The 21,601-nt window shown below is 47.5% G+C and overlaps 1 protein-coding gene across 2 annotated transcripts; it reads right to left on the bottom strand.

Annotated features, from left to right (window-relative positions):
- Window positions 1–6: 6 nt before the first annotated feature.
- Window positions 7–20,942, bottom strand: ZW10 (zw10 kinetochore protein). 2 transcript variants are annotated; one of them, XM_074976857.1, is made up of 16 exons: window positions 20,767–20,942; window positions 19,738–19,872; window positions 18,671–18,772; window positions 17,489–17,566; window positions 17,177–17,336; window positions 15,605–15,754; window positions 14,725–14,916; window positions 13,060–13,223; window positions 11,773–11,955; window positions 10,998–11,236; window positions 8,904–8,975; window positions 7,164–7,333; window positions 5,726–5,856; window positions 5,096–5,227; window positions 2,222–2,424; window positions 7–937 (listed from the first exon to the last, which is right to left on the bottom strand). In XM_074976857.1, the coding sequence occupies exons 1-16, from the start codon at window positions 20,881–20,883 to the stop codon at window positions 817–819; spliced, it is 2,349 nt and encodes a 782-aa protein (XP_074832958.1). In that variant the 5' UTR covers window positions 20,884–20,942; the 3' UTR covers window positions 7–816. The 2 variants fall into 2 exon arrangements, with proteins under 2 accessions (XP_074832958.1, XP_074832959.1); XM_074976858.1 differs by lacking the exon at window positions 18,671–18,772.
- Window positions 20,943–21,601: the final 659 nt, after the last annotated feature.

The raw sequence follows: 21,601 nt of genomic DNA, 5'->3' as shown, positions 1-21,601 counted from the left end.
TGGTGTTAATGTGTCCTGCTTTTCCAATTTTATTCGCAGCATGTGGGATTTAGGCTTGGCCGAGCAGCCAACAAAATACTTGGTTTATAATTAAAAGGTGGGGATTGTGTTACCTCAATCACGACATAAAAACAGAACAAAAAACTTTCTCAAATCAGTCTGTTCTGCAAACAGTGACAAACATTTTGATGTATTATAGGGTACAAATGGGCTCTGACTGTCACGTGACTGGAGTTTTATTGAACTAAAGGCCAAAAAAAAGAACAGAAACAGATAAAATGGATCACCTAAACATTTCCCAAACCTTCCAACGCAGAACTACACTGCGTACAGAGTTGCATAAGTTATTGCATTTGAAGACGTCTGTCAATTTTGGTCAAAATTAGACTTTGCAGCTGAGTGGTGGCCTTATGAGTGTTATTAGGATTTTGTTCCTAATGTGATGCCATTTGAACATTGTGTGACCTAAGGCAACTGCTCCACTTCCAGAACCTAATGCCACCAAAGTTGTAACCACCACCTGCTTCACACAGCAGCAACGACATTTTTCTTTCCAGTAAGTTTCCCTTTACTGCCACACGTGTCCCAGAGGATAGACTACATGTCAGGAGCCAAAGCTTTCCAGCAAAGCACTTTCTGCGTAGTGGATGAAGTAAGACCAACTCGGGCCAAAGAGTTACTTTCCTTCCTCCAGAAAGTGCTTTCGTAAAGCTTTAGGCATTGGCATAAAAAGGGTTAAATCCCAACAACAGTTTGAAATATGGTTTGCTGTGGCTTGCCCAGGAAGAGGTCTATGGCAAAGAAGGAAACATGAGGCTATTTAATTTTTGCAAGGGCTGCAGCTCTTCTCTCGGTGTTCTGGAACAGGGCTCGGATTAAACTCTTTACCTCCGTGGGGGAGAATTCCGCAGCGAGGGGCCCTTTGCCGTCCGCCCATCTGGAAGACAGGAGAATGCAATCATTTTAGCGATCTGCACAACTTCAGGTTAATACCAAGATCCATTTCTACGACAGTCCTCCTGACCTCTTTCATGAAACCAGTGCAGCTCTCTGCCTCTTCCTCCCCACAGAGAGTATTCAGATCTGCTTGCTTTACATTGCAAGCACCATTCTAGCCTGCATCACTTCCTCTCACTACAGCAATGAGAAGCACAGACATTGTTACAAGTAATTATACGGCAAGGAGGCACCTCCTTCTCCGGCAGCTTCAGATATAGCCGATTGCCAGCATGCTAACCACATGGACCCAACCTGAGCCCAATGTTACACTGGTCAGATTTAAAGCAACTGATGCAATATGCTCTTGGGGGTTTGCACTACAGATAGTACTCCTCACAGCTAGCTCAGAACAAACTTACAGCCTGCTCTGCCTCTATTTCCTATGTCCAGCAAAAATCACCCTTGCTTGGGACTGCAAGGCCAGGGGCTGGAGCCAGAGCTTTCAGAAATACCCAAAACCGTTCTGAGGAGCAAACAGGTCAGATGGTGACAGCGCATTTGAACACGGGGTGAAGAAGTTACTTTTCCCATTTGCTTTGCACCTCTAAGTTAAGGCTGCCAAAGACAGGGGTGTGCAGATCAACTGGGGATGGGGACAGCCTGGTTGCAGATGTCTACTGTCAGTTATTGCTGCCTGCAGTGGTATTTGGCCCCAAACTTCACGTAAAATTCACGTGAAACTCCTTTGCCAGTCTCCAGGAACAAGACTCGGCATCTTTAAGTTCAAACTGACCACACAGAAAAGCCTGACCCTTGGCACAACAGCAAGCAGGCAGCGAGAACATCAAAAGTGAAGGGCAAAGCACCGAGGTGGCTACAATGAGATAGATCCAAAAGGCAGGCCTATGATTACACTGATTTCTGAGAGAACATAGAGAAAAGACGTAGGTCAGGTTTTACCCTTTTGCCTTAAGGCACTGGGCAGCGTTTTGTGGTTAGTCACTTTCACACCTCCCCTGCACAGTCAGCCATTTTCCCTTTTGCATTAGTCTTTTGCAAAGAAACGGGGAAAAGGCACAAAATCGCAAGAAAACAAAAAGGGGGGACTCCAGACAGGTGCAATACACAAAACTACTCGAAATCCTTTATTAAAACAAACTCCACTTCAAGCAGACAGAGCTCCTTGAACTGGGAACACTAGTGGTTTGATGGTGTTATCTATCAGCCTCACACATTTGCGAAAGAATTTCCATGTGCATCAGAAGTCAAGAAAGACACCTACCGATCTACTATGTCTTGGAGACTGGCCTGAAGAACCATCATCAGCTCTTTGAACATCATCCATTTCTGCACATAGACTGGCACTTCCTCTTGGTATTTCTCATTTTTGTTCTCATCAAGTAATGGAGTGAATACCAGCGGCCCTTCTTCCAGCATGGTCCTGCCCAGAGCATGCAATCTGTCTGCGTCTTCAGCAGAGATATCCTGCAATTGCACACACGGGGAGCGCTGTCAATGGAACAATTAAGCATCTTCTAGTACTTAGAGCAGAAGGTGACGTGAAAGGAACGGAAAGCTTTGTTAAGATAACAACTCTGTAACCTAAAACTATACTGAACATACTATGCAAACACGAAGCTTCTTCCATTTCCTATCTGCATTTGAACAAGTTCTCGACATCTGCTCTGCACGGTTTCCGTTGCTTCAAAGGCACATGTGCATCGTGGAATGCAGAACTGTAGTGGGGCGGAACGGACGCCCACTGACCTGTAGGCAGAGAAACCTCGCTGGGAGCCATTTTGGACCGAGCCTAACCCTCTCATTCACTTGACCAGAAATCATAAGGTAAGGCCAGGACTATAAAAGGCCAGCCTGAGGGCTCAGTCTGCCTCCAGAGGATCAGAGGTCTGTCCAGCGCTCCCTATCCGGGATGCTGAGGACTGGCTGAGACCGCTGGACCTGAAAGCGGCCTCAGATGGCCTGGACTGCCCAGAACTCAGCTGGTCCTGGATCCCCTGGAACCCCCGAGAGACCAACCTGACCCAGAGGAGCGGCCTGAACCCCAGCCCTGGCCTGCATCCCAAGTCTGGTTGGAACAGCGAGACCTGCAAGCGGCCATGGACTGGCCTGGACCCCCTGGAACCCCCAAGAGACTGACCTCATGCCCAGGTTATCTGCTGGGGGTGGGGAGAACAGAAGTGGCCCAGGGAGTACCGAGGACTGTTAAAGGACCTCAAGTCAGCGTGTAATGGTGTGGATCCCTGCTGACCTGTGTGGCAGACCACGCTGCCACAAGCAGGGCCCTGGGCTGGGATGCAGTAACGTGAGTGGACCTGCATCCCCCACTGCCACCCACCTGCTGGGTTGTACCTCGGAATGTTTGTTTGCCACCACACCCTGAACCAGGGCCTGGCCTCTCTGAACAGCTGTGTTTGTTGGCCTGCTGTGACCCAGGGCCTGGGCCCTCCAAATGTGTTTGTTTGCTGACGAGTACCAGAGGGGTAACCGCATTAGTCTGTAGCCACAAAAACAATGAGAAGTCCTGTGGCACCTTTCAGACTGACAGGTATTTTGGAGCATAAGCTTTCCTGGGCAAAAGCTTTTGCTCCAAAGTATCTGTTAGTCCATAAAGGTGCCACAGGACTTCTCGTTGTTTTAATGTTTGTTTGCTGCCCCACCCTGAACAAGGGCCTGGGGCCTCTGAACCGCTAGACTGTGTTTGTTTGCACTAACAGTATTGGTTTGCTGTGAGTCCTGACCTAGGGCCAGGATTTCTGGCCTGGGTTTATCTCCTCACTACCTGCCTGACACAAGGCCAGGCTTCTTAACGATCGCCTCTCGCCTGCCTGAAGCTTGGCCGGGTTTAGTGGACAACTGACTTGGGGGGTTTCGTACCCACAGCAGTGGGGTGGAGAGTGGCTGCCCAGTGACCCGGCAGAGGTGGAAAAACCTCTCCAGGAAGCCAAACCGGTGACATGAACATACTGCTGAGAAGCAAGGAACACTATTATAAAGGCTTGAACACTTCTAGGGAAAGCGTGCCAACTACGCCAGCCTAATAAATGTGAGCTTTGAGTTTACTGGCAAATACAGCCTGAGCAATCTTCCGGAAAAGGAGCTCATACAAACAAGAGATGCATTATCTGTCTCATTCTCTGCAGGGAGACTTGCGCACAGATCACAAATTGTTTCAGACAGATAATCACATTTCACATTCGGTATGAAAGGGTGTTTGCTTTCAATAATTTAATATGCTCACTTTACGACTTGCCAATCGCTTAACAGATATAGAACAGGGAAATAAAGACAAAGAGGTTGAAACAACCCAATTACTTCAGCAGAGAATCTGGGACGGAGATCGTGCACTCATTTTGGTCTGTAGTGCTGAGACAGGACAAAGATAGATTCACATATGGCCCCAAGCACAGCAGTGGGGAACTGGGGCTCTCAGAGTTTCCAGACTTCATGCCACAGAACAGAACTGTCAGGCCCCAGCTGGCTCCCCACTTTGCATCAATTCAGCAACCTGGGGAGCCAACTGGCCCAGGGATTTGGAAGCTCTGGGGTCCCCAAAGCCAGCAGACCCTGGGATATCTTGCAGTAGTTATCATGATTCATGTCAGATTAAACAGTTGTTATTCAGTAGCGGGCAGCAGTAAAATGGACACGATTTATGTCCATTTCACCCAACAGCTGCAGAAGATCCCAGAAGTATATTTTCTTCTGGAATCCCCATGTTTTTGATGCTTCTCAAACAAAAATTTTCCAATTCCCTGGTTAGAAGGAAATTTCAAAATGACTAAATCCGCCCAATGTGAGACTTAGATAAACCATCACTGAAACTTTGCAAACTCCTTTCAAACTCCATCTTTGAAGGGTATCACACGCTTAATTTAACACTAAAGGTAAAATCTACCAACTCCTGTAAAGCTAATAAGAGAGTTTTGCCATTGGATTAAATGGTACCAGGGTTTCACCAGGGTTCTGGGTGATGGAAGCCTGAAGCATTTCTGTTGCACTGGATCCTAAATATCAGTGAAAGTCACTAGACACCATGGAACTTGCCCCTTGCAAGCTCATTTAAAAGGCAAACAAGTGCCTTATTTATAGCTACATTTGATCCTTGACATGCAGAGCACCTGGTTTGACCCCTTACCTCCAGGGCAGTGATTCTGCTAATGATCTCACTCAGTGCTGTGTTCAGTAAGGTCCCCATGGCCTTGCAGTAGATGTTGACCGGAAGCACATCTTGCCAAACTTTGCCAAGTCTCTTCAGCTGATGCAGTAACTGGAAGATAACCACTCCATCTTAGTCAGAATCACAAGCAAAGACATAAAAGATGATAAGGCAATTTCCCCAGTAATAAACTAGCTTTCAAAAGTAGGTGAAGGCAATAAGTACCATATTAAGAAAGAAAAAAACTAGCATTTTGGGCTTGCATCTGGAAGCGTTTTTTTAAAACAAAACAAAAACAAAACAAACACTCTTTCTTGAAAGTTCAAATGAAAAAAATATGAAAATTTACTCTAATCACCTAATTTTTGAGAAAACAATTCAAAACTCAAATACTACTTTTTGTGCTGATTTGAAGGGAATGGAATCAAAATGAACATTGTTCAGTTTTTATAAAAGAGAAAGAAACCGGAGGAGGGGAAAAGAAACAAAGCAAAAATGTTATTTGAATTCCACTCTAATTCCAAGTATTGTACCTGAACTATAAATTCTTACTGCTACTGCCAGGGGAACAACACAGATAGATTTTGCCCTTTGGCTGACATCACTTGCCTGCCTTGTTGCTTTGTTTGCTGCAGAATAGTTTTCCTCATTGTCCATATTGGAAAAATTCTTTGCACTTGACAATCTCTCCAGGATCTCTCCTTTCTGCACACGCATCTGAGCCAGAAAACACTCCATCCCTGGGGGAGCAAATCAGAAGATGAGAGCCATTTTTTCCACAACCTCAGATGATGTAAGCCCACGGTGACCAACACACTAGCTGCGAGCTACATGTGGCCATTTGCCTGGTTGAGTGTGGCTACTTGGCTTGAACAAAACTGTATTTTCAGAATAATGTGGCTAGTTTACTACAGTGGCTACTGGTTAGACATCACCCATGTAAGCATTAAATCTGATTTGCCTATTCTGAGCATTCAGCCTTGGAACATAAACCTGCCATAACGTTGGGATCCATTTTTAAAAGACTAAGGTATTTGCTTTTCACACTCTCATAGAACAGCCACATGGTGTCATTCAGTCAGGCACACATTGGGAAGGTGACACTGCACCTATAGCCCACCCACCCATGAGAGATCTCACACATGTCTACAATGAAAGAGAAAACAAATGACTTGAAAAATCTGAGCTGCAGCTTTAATTACAGATTCCCTGATTTTGCCACATCACTACATTGTAAGCTTTTTGGTGTCTTACAACTAGCTAACAAATGTTCAGAACACAGGACAGCAACTTCCAGTGTCCACACGAGTTTGGCATCTGGCCAAACAAAGAATGATTCCTGGAACCATATGCCCTTATACGGAACGTTACAAGCAAAGGCTACGTTGCCACCTTGAGAACTGACCGAGGGCGCTACCTGACAAAGCAGCCTCCTCAACAAATACAGGGGACAGAATATGAAATGTAAGAACAAAGATTCACACCATCAGTGGCCAGTGAAGAAAGCTGCTCCATTCAAACCAGGGCAGAGCAAGAGACCACCCCAGACACTGCCAGAACGGACACCGGTCAGGAGTTCAGATCTGGCACTCTGGGAATCCCTCAAATGCTATGTGAAAGTTGGCCAGGACATACTCTGGCACAGCCTCCTCACTGACAGCAAACTCCCATTGAAAGCAGTAAGACTGACAGACCACACTGGATATTGATGCAGAATACACCATGTTATGACCAATATCACTCTGTCTAATATTAATCATACTCAGCGCTCCCCTAACACCTTTCATTTAATAGTCTATGAAGCTTAATTACACCTCAGAGCTAGGCCTCCCTGAAACTCCCATTGAAGCATTAGCCCATTATGCAGATAACAAAAATAAGGCCTGAAGCAGTTAAGTGACTTGCTGAGGGTCAGACAATGCCAGGATTCCTAATTCCCTGTTCACTGCTTTCACTACCAAGCCAGATTTATATCATAAGCCTCAACAACGAACATGGGGATGAGCTGCAGTTGTGCTAGTCACTGTGCTTCAGTATCAAAAATTACCAAGCCTCCTGAAGCCAGGCACCAGATCGACGAACGTAGCTGCTCCATCATACAGTATGTTGGCAAGGCGATAGCGGAACTGGTGGCCCAGGGTCAGCAAGTGGTGGGCAATGTACATACAGTTGTTGTGATGAATGGCTGCCAGCTGGGGTAGTTTCTGCAGGTTCTCTCTTCACAGGGAATGAGGATGATGAGGGAAGAAATAAAGAGATTTTGTTAAAAATCAGATCTGGGCCTCTAAAAATAGATACAGAAGAATCAGATATCCTTCCATAGGTCAGAAACACGCCAGAGATCAGACACTCAACTGGCAAGGGGCTACCTCCATTCTTAGATCAAAAGCAACACGGGCGAGAGTAAGCGTAAAAGCACGTGGCCTCTGGACTCACATGCTGAGAGGGCAGCGCAACATAATCGCCTTCGTAGGCCTGAGCTACACTGGAAGAGTAGGTTGGCATAACTGCACAGGAGAAACCCGCTGGCAGCAGAAAGTGTCCACACAGAAGCAGCACAGATCTGTGGCTGTAGTGTTTTCAATGTAGCCACGTCCACGCTCTCGCCAGATCAAGATTCAAATTATCATTAATATGAAGACTGAGAAATGGGAAAGCCATCCGAGGATAGCACAAAGGGGAAATCACAGGAGGGAGGTGATGAGAAGCTCTCACCAGTGTCAAAAAGGACAGGACAGGGCTGGGTTGTGGAAGGGCCACTAGAACTCACGGTCCTCAAATCCAGGTGTAGCCTGGGATTTTAACCCTTTCCTACCACTCCTCTTCCCCCAAGGGAAAGACGCCAGCAGCTGGGAAGCAGGGAAGCACACCATGAACAAGCCACACTTGGGCTGAAAGGCCATGGGATATGTCTGTACTGAGGCTTGGAATTGGATTAAAGGACATTTCCAACCCAGCTGTAACATGAGCAACATACAAAAGCACTTCCACATGGAGGTTAACCAAAAAATTGTTCTGTAGATCAGTGTTTCTTAAACCATGTTCTGCAGAACACTGGTGTTCTGTGAACAACTCACAGGCATGCTGCACGTGTCTGGAAATATAATTCAAAGGTTGACAAAAAGACTATATTTTCTGTAATTAAAACCAAATACAATGTCACTTCTTCATTGCTATGATACCCGACTAAATTACTTCATTTAGTTTTTGCTGTATACATTGCTGGCATTTTTTTTTAAGGAAAATTTTCATAAATGTTCCACAGTCTCAAAAGGATTAAAAACTCTGGTTTAGACTGTGTTAACAGATAGCAATCCCTGTCCATAAAGAAGCTTCCAGCTAAGCTAGCTTCAGCCATGTCCGGTGACAGCTGACAAAAGTTATTCTATCAGGTTTGATAATGCTTTAGCTGTAACTCGCACTGTGTGTTCCAGTGTACACAGAGTCCAGAGTCCATAAATAGTTTAGTCACATGAATAAAGTACAAACAGTTTCCCTTTGTTTTTAGGCTGCGGACAAACACTCTCCAGGGACCCTATCAATGAAAAGCACCACAGAGAAGATACGTCTTATTATAACATGCAGGGCGAAAGGGGGCGTAAAGAGATGGAGTGCTCTCTTTCCCAAATGAGAATGAACTATCTGTTTTCCAAGCTAAAGACCGCCCAGGATAAACACAGGGGTGAGCAGGAGTATTAAAAATAAATAGTTTGTCCCGTCCATCTCTGCTCCCTCCCCTTCCCCCTGACCAAAAAAGCAGGCACTTGCATAACACTCATACACTTACTTGTGGTACGTTGGCACTACGTCATAGAACAAATGGAAGATATTTCGCACTGAGTAAAAGAGCTGTATACAACTGCAAGGCAAATAGGGTTCATGTAAATAATCTTCCTGTGAGAACCAATGCATGCAGCAACTGGCACTTTCTTATGCAGGGCTGACAGTAGAAAGAATTCAGTGGCTGTGTTTTGGAACCTGAAGTCAGACAGAACCCGCAGAGAAAGGGGGATGATTTTTAGATTAGCCTAAGTACCTCAGCAGCACATGTTCTGCTGGAAGCCAACTAGGCCTCTGGCTGGATGTGTAATTTGTGGCTTGGAAAGACATCTGGGCCAGAGTCGACCATGCTAGTGCAGCCAGAGCTGCACAGGTGAGAAGATGGGCTAGCTGCTCCCAGTCCATCCCCTTTAGAAACTCGGGACACATGCCCAGTTGGCTTGGCCCGCCCCACCATGCTTACGCTGGTGCCTTTAGCATAGTGCGAGCTAGTGCAAGTCTGCCCCCTTGTGCTGCAAAGCACACCCCGAGCTCCAGAGACACTTCAAAAAAATCCCACTTTAGGCATTGATTGAAACGCTTGGTCAAGGCCGGTATGGCCAACCTGACCCTTGCTAGGTCTGCTTTCCCCCTTGGAGACTTAGCTGGACGTTCAATTTCAAGAGCAATCCCACCAAGTACCTTGGGGCTCCCATGTGATACATCATTCACCACGGTGTCCTCCCGCGAGCTGCAGCCTCTTTATTAAGGCGTTCAACTAAATCTTCGATAAATGTCACTCTCTCCCTGACAGGCACTGCAACAGGCACAAACACGGCTAAAAGCACGCCTCACTCGGGAGCCACACACAGACTCCTGCCCTGTGCTTTCTTCCTCAAGGGTGGGGATAAAAGAACATCCACTAACGCTCCTTACTGGAGAAAGATAATCACAGTGAGATCGGGAACGTCGAGAGGCGCATCCTTTTGTGAAAAGCAGCTGCTATTGGTGGAGATTATCTGAATTACAGCAGCGAACAGGAGTCTCTGTCATGGACCAGGACCACAGCATGCTAGGCAGTGTGCAACCTATCCCTCAGACCACAGGTTTTTAAAGGCCTGCTCTGAAAGCAAACACAAAGCTATCCTAAGCAGAACCGTGACCAACTCACTTAAATCACGTCCAATTTCTCCGTGGCTGCTGAAGACGAATCGTGAGGACTGATTAAGTACACAGCTAGGTCAACAGAAGGCAACACCCAGGAAATCTTACCAAGGCTACTCTCTGGTATGTTGTTCACACTGAGGGTGAGGAGCTGGCACTGCCTGCACCCCTGAGAGTGTGCAGTGCTACACAAAAATGCTTACAAGGTAGAGGCAGGTACCAGAACAGACCACGTATCAGGAAAGAGAAGGGGTATAAAGAGTTTTGTCACATGAATGAAATGCACAGACAGACACCATTTACCCTCCCAACACGCACACCTGAAAAATTAACGCTGTTGTAGCAGACTGGTGGGCACTTTGTCTGGAAACTTCCCTCCCCTGCCAGAACCACAGGCTCCAGTTGTCAGGCCCAACACATACAGCCTCGAACGCTTGGCTCCTTGAAATCCCCACCAAAGGGAAACTCAGATTCTTTGCACTCAGCTGATGATGTGAGGAAAGCAGGCAGTTCCCCTCCCTGTCACTGCAGTGACATCCTGACAGTTTATGTCTGGAGGTGGAAACGTCTTTTCACCACATGTCAGTAAGATCTTAGCTTGGACAAGGTACCAGTTTTTACCCTGATCCGCTAACAGGAATGAAGATCTTAAACTGCCTTTTTCACATGAGCATTTTGCCATGTGTCAATTACCATGGAAGCTAAAAAAGCCCATCTCAATGGACACGCAGGGGCCATCACTTCTCAACGTTGCACCTGGAAAGCAGGTTGCACAGCAGATATTCCTGTTTGCTTGATTAATATGGGCATATGGTCACCTGTTTGCAAGTCAGCAGCTTTCACTAACAATTCTTTTTAAGTAAATTACAGTTTCTGCCCTTTTAGCAGTGGTGCCTGTAACCAGGAACTGGTAACAGGAACATCCCTTGGGCTCCACCCACCAATTCAGAGCTCGTACCACTGATCTGTGCTGGTTGTAGCTTCCAACAGGGTTTGATAAGCCAACTCCATCAACTTCTCCACAGACACGCTGATGCGGCAGCAAGGCATGGAATACGTGTGCTTACTCAGTCCAGTCTCATTCTCCAAATGTATCAGCTCATTGGGCGGCGTTTTGGAGGCTTTTTGTGTTTTTAAATGATCCCCTGAGCCAGGATCAGGCAGTTTTGGTATTGCTATGGAGGAATCAGGCGTGATCTAAAAGAGGAGATAAAAGGCACACATTACAATGTGGTTCCTAGAGAATGGATACAGCAAAAGATGAATTACTAAGACCCTATGTACACACCACTGTGTGAATTCCATGGGACTCCACCAGACCTAGTCTGAGGGGCTCATAAATTTATATAGCTTATAACAATTGAAGGTGGGATACACAGCAGTCAACTATCGCATTCTCAAGCACAATTTAAAAGATCTTTTCTATTTACATTTCTATTCGCTATGGCACTCTCCAGAATAATGCATAAGACCAGCCATCTCCTTGTGAGGAAGGCTTCAGCCCGTTATTTAAAAAAACATATTCAGTTTGGTAGTTAGAAAATCAACTCCACAAAAAATGCACTTGAGGGCCACCCAAAGCTTTAAGAAACAACTGTTTCTTGCAGAGTTCACACAAGTAACAAAACCAAAGCAAACCTCTGTAAAACCAGATATTGTTTCTAAGCTGCTCTCCTTCAGTAGCTAGGTGGTTTCTTACAAATGTGTACATTATAAATTGTCATCTCTAGCACCTTTACAGTGTTGTGTATTTCTGAGGTCATCAAGTTTCTGGCTGCCACTATCACGTCCTGGCATTTTTTGTTCGCAAAGTGAGAATTGACATTGCGGGCATATTTCAGTAAATCCGTGGCATCGCCTTTTAAAAATCCCATGTTCTTCAAGCTTTTCTCAAATTCCTCTGTGGATTTAATCACCTGAGAAGAGATTGAAACACACACAATATTCACAGTGTTCTGGGTTGTGAGTCAGTGTGTTCGTAATCAAGATGTGGATGAACAGTTCGAGGTTACAGCTTTGAATCTGGCTGAGGTCAATAATGAACTCAAACTGTAACCACCTGACAGCACTTCCAGAGCCCACGGAAGATGTCTGTTTCAGTCGAAGCCCATGAACATCTGTTCAGTACAAAAATATTACAAGCTGGCACCTTTCACCAACACGAGGGCCCAAAACCTCAAAAGGAAGTCAGGTCCCTAACTCCCATTGTGTTCAACAAGAATTTGGCACCAAATACCATCCGTGAACTGAGATTTAAGTTCTATTTTTTTCGATTTAAAACAATGCAGACCTTTGCCCAACGCTTTAACAGCTGTAACACCATTAATCATACCATAAATACAATTAAATTAACTCTCCACAGCACTGAAATCAGTTCCACAGGAACTTGGCAGCATGCGCCGCAAGTCACCAAATCTGTAGAGTCTTGCAGACCTACAGATATCCAGGGCTTGTTCTTACAGATATGGATTTGGATGCAAATTTTGCATCTAGCACCCTGCAAATTTGCAGATACCTGCTTTGTGTCTGCAAGTATCCATGTGCAGTGTTGCAGCTCATTTCTGTGGAAACAGATTTTGTATCCGCACTGGGCTCTACAAATCTAGGTTATTTTGGACCAATGAGGAAGGAAGGGAGGCAGGGAGGAAGGGAGGGAGTAAGTCCCAGCCCTCATTTCCACTTTCTTCTTTACAACACGAGTGCTCCTTCTTGGGGACTTATGCTGACTGCAGCCTCTCTAAGAAAAGCAAGAGGCCTTAAGCTAGTTTGAGCCATGCAAATGGATTTGGTGCTTCTCTCTTCAACTGAATATGACTGATTTTTATGCTAGGATACAGAAACAAGCAAAACACACAGTAAAAAAAAATTGCACCCTGCTTGGCACTGCAAGAATAGGAGGCACTGCTTAAAGCAAAGATTGACTGTTGTAGCACAGGATAAAGATCAGACTATTCCAGCGATTGATGAATATGCATTTCCGGACTTTATGGTACGTAGATTTTACATGTTTTAAGACCTACCTCTATGTACTGCACGAGTTTTTTACTGCTTGCTGGAATTGAGTAAACCAGGCATTCCTGAATGAGGCAGTCGCACATTTCCTCCCAGATCATGTCACCCAGCACCTCTGACAATATCACTTTGGAGTTCTTGTCATCTTCCCCACACTCACTGAGAGACACACCTAGATTCGAAAGAAAGAACACGCATGCTGCAGGACGTGGAAGCTCCTTGTACCACCCACTCCCTTCCACAGGCTGTTGTGAGCTCAGAACAAAGTGTCAAAGGGTCAACCATTACATCTGATGTTCTCTGGTCTCGGCTTGCAGAATTGCCTGCTTCAGGAGTCACCGCATTTAAGATCTCTTAGCCTGCCCCTCTGTTCCCCAGAAGTTTGCTCAGCGTCTGGAACGTCCCTCGTTCACACACTCTGAAGTGACCCCCCACGCATGCCTCGTCCTATACAGGATTTCCCATAGATTGAGGAAAAGAGCTGGCGTGCATGGTGCAATCTCCCCAGAGCTGCTCACAAAGCTCAGCTGATAACTGTTTCTCTAGAGAGCTAAAACACCTCTTAGATGTCCTGCAAGCTAAACACTCTGTGTGCATCTACACTTGCATCCCTCTTTCGAAAGAGGCATGCAAATGAGGCAGACTGAAAATGCAAATGAGGAATGTATTTGCATATTCTAATTTCAAAAGAGCTTCTTTCGAAAGAAGCAAACCCGTGTAGACGCTGCTCTTTCAAAAGTAAACCCCATCTTTGAAAGAATCTTTCTTCCCATTAAATAAAGGAAAGAAGGATTATTTCGAAGATGGGGTTTACTTTCAAAAAAGCAGCGTCTACACTGGCTTTCCTCTTTCGAAATTAGAACATGCAAATGAGGTGCCAGATATGCAAATGTATACCTCATTTGCATACCTCTTTCAAAAGAATGCACCCTCCCTGGTTTGGGTTTCTCCCGAGTGCTCAGAGCCACTGCTGCCACTGTCACTCACACCCCACTTTCTCATTTCAGTCCTCAAAGAGGCCAGGAAATTTAACTAGTCTCCAGGAAGCAGCTCCATTCCCAGGAATTCCCATCCTCCTGCAGTACTGCAGCACCCTCCCAACACTCTCAGGCTAGGCTAATTTGTTTTCCCCCATCACACTCAGGCTAGACTAGGCTATCCCTGACGCGCTCTCAGGCTAAGCTGGACTGTTCCCCCATTGCTCGCATCCTAAGCTGTTTCCCCCATCGCTCTCATGCTAGGCTAGGCTATTCTTCCAATCGCTCTCAAGCTGGCCTAGGCTGTTTTCTCCCATCACTCTCAGGCTAGGCTAGGCTGTTCCCCCCCAGATGTTCTCAGGCCAGTTTTGTTTTGAGTTTGTCCCTCATGAAAAGTGGAGGGAAGCCATTCTGCACAGCCACATTGATGAAGCAGAGGTGGAAAGATTAAAAGGAGGAGAAGGAGCCAAGTGCAGTTTTGCTGTGTTCAAAGCCACCCAAGCATTGCAAAGCAGCACTGAGCTACAAGAGACTATCTCAGGGCACTTCCATTCGAGTATTATGGCGAGCAGGGCGTCCACAGGCCCTGGTGTGAACCAGGGCTGTTTTCCCTCTTAGCATTCCAAGAGGCCTCCACAACAGCTAGATGAGCCAGCTGTAGCAAGCAGTGTCTCACCCCGGGGATGAACGACCTACTCAACAAGTGTTTGTGAAGAGCTTCAAGCACCAGCCTGATCTTGTCAAAAACCTCCACAGGGGATGGATGCTCCAGATTCGGCTCCGCAGACTCAAAGCGCAAGATGGCCGTGTCAGGCTGCTCCTCCAGCAGGGGCCGAAGGGAGGGATAAGCAATCAGCGGCTTGAGGATATACTTCAGCAGTAATTGGCCTGACAAAGGGAGAGAGATATGACTTTCAGCATCAGAACACAGACAAGAAGGTTGTTTGCTCCCTTTGTGGGGACTAGCCAGCATGGACACCTTAGCCTCAGGGTTTCTCAGATTAAGGATGAGGAACAGACCCCTTGGGCAGCGGTAAAATCAGGAGGTCTCGAGGCAGCATGTTTGGTTTAAGCATGTTTCATTCATAGCAACATTCTGAGGCAGGGCTCAGGCAAAGAGCCCATGATTTTATCACTCAAATTATAAACTATATACAAAGACAGCCACGTCACACCGCATGTTGGGAACAGTGAGAGCTCGCTATTTAGCTTACTGTGACCTGTGATTATAATCACCGGCAACAGTCAGAAATTAATACCTGGCTCTGCTGCCAGGGAGAGGACTGCAACCAGATCAACATGAAGTAATAAAACTGCTGACAGGTCCTAGAGGATATGGAAGGATGCTTGTATTTGCAGGCTTCATTTCAGTACTGGAATCTCTGTGGACCTGCAGTACCACCACTCTGACCACCCAGAGGGCTGTCACACCAGGGCTAACCACACTACTGCGACTAGCACCAACAGCGCTGGGCAAACAGAATGGCAAGGAAATGGGAAAATAGCTTCTTGAAACAAATTAACTCAGAGCAGGTCTCTACAACTCATTTTATGGGGACACAAAGGCCCCTCTCACCAAAATGTTTCAGTCTTGTGTGCAGTTCTCCTAGGACAGCAAATGCCTGGAGCACAGATGCAACAGGTGGACCAGTGACCTGATCTTCTTTCGGTGGCATGGTGCATAAGCGCAGCTCCATCTGCAACACTGTCTCTGCACCACTGATTTCTACGAGAGAGCATAACCATCTCAGTCACAGTGAGAACCGAGCTAGCAGGAGCTGATAGCCTACAGGACTTCTTGGATGGGCACTAAAGCAAACTTTTAAGCTCCCTTTTCTCCCCTGTCATTTCTCTGATCATAAGCCAGCAATATCTCAAGGATGGCTGGGATACAGCATCATGTTCCTGGTCCCCATATAACAATTAGCCCTTGCCAGCATAGGGAACTGGCACCAGAATCCATATTTACTGAACAGCAGCTAATTGCAAGTTGCCTTTGTTGGCCTTTTACACAGCTCTGGATGTAGTTTCCCCGTGTCAATTTCTGTGCAAATTTAGGCTGTAAAGAATAAAATTAGTTTTCCTCCTTCAATATACATCAGAGTTCAAATAAGCACGTCCATACTCGTCATGGTAATCGTGGGTGAGCCTATTTTAATGTCCAGCTGGGTAATGAGATTAAGCAATCTGGATTTCCTAACATGCTGAAGGAGCTGTAGTTATAGACAAGAAAATGGAACGGAAGACATGTGAAAGACCTAACTGAAATGTATCTCCTTGGATGAGAGCTTCTTTTGAAAATGGAATTGGAAGAATCCTTGCGGTTTGGACATACTACACACCCACAGCTCGGTCAGAACAGAGACGCTAACATGGGGATACAGACAAGGTCTTCTTACATGGCATAAAGGAAGCTGTAACATCCCAGAGGTACTAAATCATCAGTACCCCTTCAGACAGTCTGACAAACTCAGCCCAATTTCTGTCATAAATAAGTCAGAGGAAATTCACCCTTTCTATTTTATTCTTCAACCTCACTGCAGTTTTATATTCAAAACAACACTTTGCTCCTCCCTTATTTCCTCCTCCCCATCACAGGGATGCCACAGGAGGCGGTTTAACTTGCCAAACAAGTCGCTGCTGGGTGAGCATGTTCATCAGGACGAAAAGTTTCAGAAGCCTCACCCACCTAATGGGGCAGGTCAGTTTCTCAATAATGCCCAACCTGATATTGTCCAAACTGGTCTACTCGGGAGCAGAGGAGCTACACATTAGGTCTGGAGAAACCCTACAGCCTGTCAGGTTTCACCTCATGACTGACAAAGGACCTAGGGGCTGAGAACTCTCCTGGCTTCTCCTTGTTAGTCCCTAGGAAATACTGCTGTATGGGCCAGACAAAACATTTCCAAAACATTCTAAGAGCCACTAAATGGATCAAGCAACCTGTGACAGCTCCAAACTGCCCCCATGTGGTGTGAAATTCAAAGAGCTCTGCCTCCAGTCAAAGGGTCTCAATCAGGGATATGCCAATGGCAGAGGGCTAGCTGAATCCTCCCTCGCTCACCTCTGTTAACTAATTTCTTAGCTCTGAAGAGGATTTTGAGCCAGAATCATTTCAGTCACTGAACCAAACCAAGATGTTCAGCACCTTTTGATGAAGGAAGTTTCCACAAAACCATTTGCCGCCACTCTTCTCCCAGGTGATAGAGCATATTCTGTGTCTGCACCGTCAGCTCTGTGCCTAGTGCTTTCAGAACCTTCAGCTCAAAGCCTTTGCGGGATTCAAGAGTTTTCAGACTGCTTCGTGCCTAGGAATAAGAGGAAGACAGTTATGCACAGAGTATCGGCACCAGGCAAACTGTGCTGATGGCATGAAAGTGCAAACGGAGGGGAAGCACAGGACATTAATTGACAATGTTCATAAGAGAGATGATTAAATACATGAGAAATTTGTTGGTACCTTTTCTAGATGGAAAGCTGCTGCAACATACTTCTTTTCCAGTAATGCAGTTTTGTAGTCTTTGACAGCTGTATCAAACTGAAAAAGTAACGTATAAGTTAAATAAAACAAATTGAAGGTATCACACTCAGGAAGTTGCACAAATACAATGGGACATAACAACCCAGCAAGGAATACTGCAGAAAAGGATCTGAAGGTTCTAGTGGATCCGAAACTAAATATGAGTCCACAATATAATGCTGTTAAACAAAAAAAAAAAAAAAAAAAAAAAATCGAGCATCATTCTGGGGTGCATAAGCAGCAGGGTTGTAAGCAAGACATAAGAAGTAATTCTTCCACACTATTAGCACTGGTAAGGCCAAGCTACAGTACAGTGTCCCTTTCCCAACATCACATTTTGGGCAAGATGTAAACAATTGGGAGACAACATCAGCAATAATTAAAAGATAAGTCATGATCAAAAGAATGAAAACAACTGGACTGATTAGTCTGGAGAAGAAAAAGCCTGAGGGGAGTGTAGGGGGCCGGGGGGGCAGGACAAGAAGGAAGGGGCTTAAATTGCAGATAGGGACAATGAGGTTTGGCATGAGGAAAAAGATCTTAATTGCCAGGGTAGATGAGCACTGGAATAAATTACCCAGTATGACCCTGGGACCTGTATCACTGGAGGTTTTTTAAGAACAGGTTGGACAAACATTCATCTGGGATGGTCTAGATAATATTTGCTTCTTTTTACTGTGGAGAACGGGGTGAGATGATCTGTTGAGGTTCCTTCCAGTCCTACATTTGAGCTCTAAGATTAGACAGAGCTTTTAAAAACATTATAGGCCTGAAGAGAGAAAAATCATGATTATTTATTGACTATGGACTCAGAGGAAGATGTCAGTGGAAAAAATGGACCACATCCTCCCTGACTGAATTGACTCTGTCAACTCTGGCCTTCTTCTTGACCTGGACTCCCTCCTTTTCATGAGCCTGTCCATTTAGACCCTCCTCTGGACTCCCCACCTATGCATCTGACGAAGCAGGTTTCTGCCCATGAAAGCTTATGCTCCAAAACATCTGTTCGTCTCGGGTGCCACAGGGCTTCCTGTTGTTTTTGCGGATATAAATTAACATGGCTACTCCTCTGATACACAACATTTAATAATCTGAAGCCATTTTCCCAACCTCCTTCCTCACCTCTTGTAGCTGTTTCAGCAGACTTAGAACCAATGAGTCACGTTCTAGCTGCTGCTTCAATTCAGTAAATTCTGCGACAGCCACATTCAGATCTTGCTGGACCTAAAACAGCAGCACGCACATTAAGCTTTCATCAGTTTACTTACAGTACCAAAGGCTGTGATGGCCCTTTCAATGAAAGGAGCAACACCAACATGGCAACACCACTGTGCTTGCCTCAAACATCTGTACCTCCCAAAATTACAAACACCACCTAAGGTTAGACTTACTGCAAGAATTTGGTTGGAAAAAAAAAATCTGTTTTTCCAGTCTATTAGCCGAGTGCATCTGATAGCAATTTGTATTTTTGCAGAACCCTGAGATACGCGCACTCGAGCTGTGAGTATCTAGGGTTAATGCGACTCTGAGTGGCGGGGAGCTGGTGCCTGGCTCCAGGCTGCCCACCACTCAGGGGAGCCGGGAAACTGACCAGCGCTGCTGCACTGCTCAGCTTCCTGGTGCCTGTGAGCGGCAGGCAGCTGGCAGCCAGGCACCAGCTCCCCACCACTCACAGGAGAGGGGAAACTGACCAAAGCCACTGACAGAAGCAGTTGTCACTCCTGACAAGAGCAGAGAAACCACTCCTGTCAGGGGCAGCAGCCTGACTCTCGCCATCCCTGACAGGAGCACTTTCCCCAACGGCAAAATAAGGATTATTCCTCTGTATCTCAGTCGGGCAGCAGGGACACTTAGAGCATAATGCAACAACATACATGATGGGTTCTGAAACTACTGTGCTGAGCTCAGTGGAGAACCATACAGCTATACAATTAATGAATAAGCTACAACCTGCCCTTCATTTAAATCCCAGCTCTGATTCATCATAAATTGGTATGTTTCCACCAAGGGCACTCTTTGTAAAAGATGCAGTTTCATCCTGGAATCCTTAACCAAGATCTTTCTTTCCCTCTCTCCTGCCTTTCTGTGCAGCCATGAGCACGCTGCAGCTCGGTGGAGTTATATGGCTTTGGGATGATGCACTACAAGAACCGCTCGATACAAATTAAGCAAAACGCCTGGTGTGTCACCTCATTTTCGATCCTGGATTTCAGGAGGTCAATGTTGCTGCACAGGCTGTCCACTTGTGACACCAAGTCCTCCGCACTCTGCATGCTTGGGAGGAACTCATTATACTTCTTGTTAATCATGTTGCACACTTCGCCCTAAGCAGAAGGGAGGGACTCAGGATCAGAACAGCAAACACCCACAGAGAGAAATCACAGGACCCAAACCTCCTACCCCGGTGGCAGCTCTCTCTGCAACCAAAAGTACAGATGGGGCAGAATGATTTTGCAGTCAGTGATACAAAGGCAAGTCGCTCACAGGGAACATCTCACAGGCCACGAATGGGAGCAGTACAGCTCCTCACCCACAGCTCTCCCCACCACTACGGCCTGAAAACACTAGCAGGAGTCACTGACACAAAACATCCCACCATCCGGATCCCCATGAACTGCCGCTCAGTGTCCCCCCACCCCCCGCCCCCCGCCCCTTAGAAAGCCTCTTGCCCCAACACTCTAGTATCACCATCCTCACACCCTGTCCAATGGTGTCCCAAGTGGATCCCTCACTGTTTCTAATCGCTCTTAATTTACGCCCCAGCTTTTCCCTCCACAGTCATTCCCCAGCCTCCCGGGGGCCCCCACAGGCTGCCCCCTGCTCTGGTCGCCCATTTCTCCTCCCCTCTTCTCCGCACCCCTGTTCTGCCCCAGTCAACATGCACTTGGGTCCCCTCATATGCCAGTCCCTTGGATTGCTCTTGCCTCCCAGGCTGCCCCCCATCAGCAGCCCCCTGTGAGCACCCTGCTCCTGTCCCCCCAGTGCCCACAATCCCCCACATCTTCCTTCTGCACCCGACGCCCCCAAATCCCCCCTGCCCCTGGAGCCACCCTGTTCTCCCCGCCCCCCGCCCCCAACGCCCCCGGCCCCGCTCCCAGGCGGCCGGATCCCTCCGCCCCATCAGCCCTGCCCCACCCAGCGCCCCGGCCCTGTGCCCCTCAGCCCTAGGATCTCCCCTGCTCCCCCTCAGCCCCCATCTGCTCCGCTCCCGCCCCGACCTTCAGCTCCTCCACCCGGCGGGAGAGCCGGGCGATCCGCGTGCCCAGATCCTCCTTCTCCAGCCGGCCCGAGTGCGCCAGCACGGCAGCCACCAGCGAGGCGGACGGGGCGGCCATGGGGACACAGCGCTCGGCCACAGCCCCCCGACCCCGCAGCCAGCTCCTCAGTCAGCGGCCCGCCACCGCACGGCACCACGGGAAAGCGAGTCCGCCCGCCCCTGCTCCGGAACGAATCCGAGGAAGCCAGAGTCGGGACTACAACCCCCAGCGTGCACCGCGCCGGCCTGACTACGCACTCCGGCCTGGGACAAAAAGCGTTTCGTTCCCCCCCCTTCTCCTATTCGTCCACCGGCGCGTGAGGAAACCCCACCCCCGACGTCTTATTGGGTCGCGGCCGGAGAGCGGGGCATACAAACCGGAAGTTGGTGGGCGGTCCTGCTTTCGTAGGTGCGGCGAAGCTGACGCCCGGTGCCGGGGAAAGGGGAGCGGGAGGCGCCAGAGAAGCAGCTCGGGTGGATTCGGGCCGCGGCGAGGCGGTGCAGCCCGTGACGCGGGGGAGAAGGGCGAAGGCCCGGGGAGCGGGGGCGCTTCCAGGCACCTTCTCCCCTTGTCTGGAGAGGGAGGCGAGTGTCCGCGGCTCTCCTGGGGGCGGCGGGATGCGCTTGGGGAAACCGCGTGAGGCCCTGCGAACTCCCCGGCTTCGCGCTCTTGCGCCCCTTGAGAAGGGGACCGTGTGGGTGAGAAGCACTTCAGTCCCGTGCTCCAGTAAACGCTTCCCGAGCCACAGGGGTGCTGGATTTTTCTTTCTGGGGTGGGGCTTAAAGCACAACTTCCC

This window comes from Carettochelys insculpta, chromosome 25 (assembly GCF_033958435.1).
Source record: "Carettochelys insculpta isolate YL-2023 chromosome 25, ASM3395843v1, whole genome shotgun sequence".
Classification (NCBI taxonomy): domain Eukaryota; kingdom Metazoa; phylum Chordata; order Testudines; family Carettochelyidae; genus Carettochelys; species Carettochelys insculpta.
This window is presented reverse-complemented; position numbering and strand designations above follow the sequence as displayed.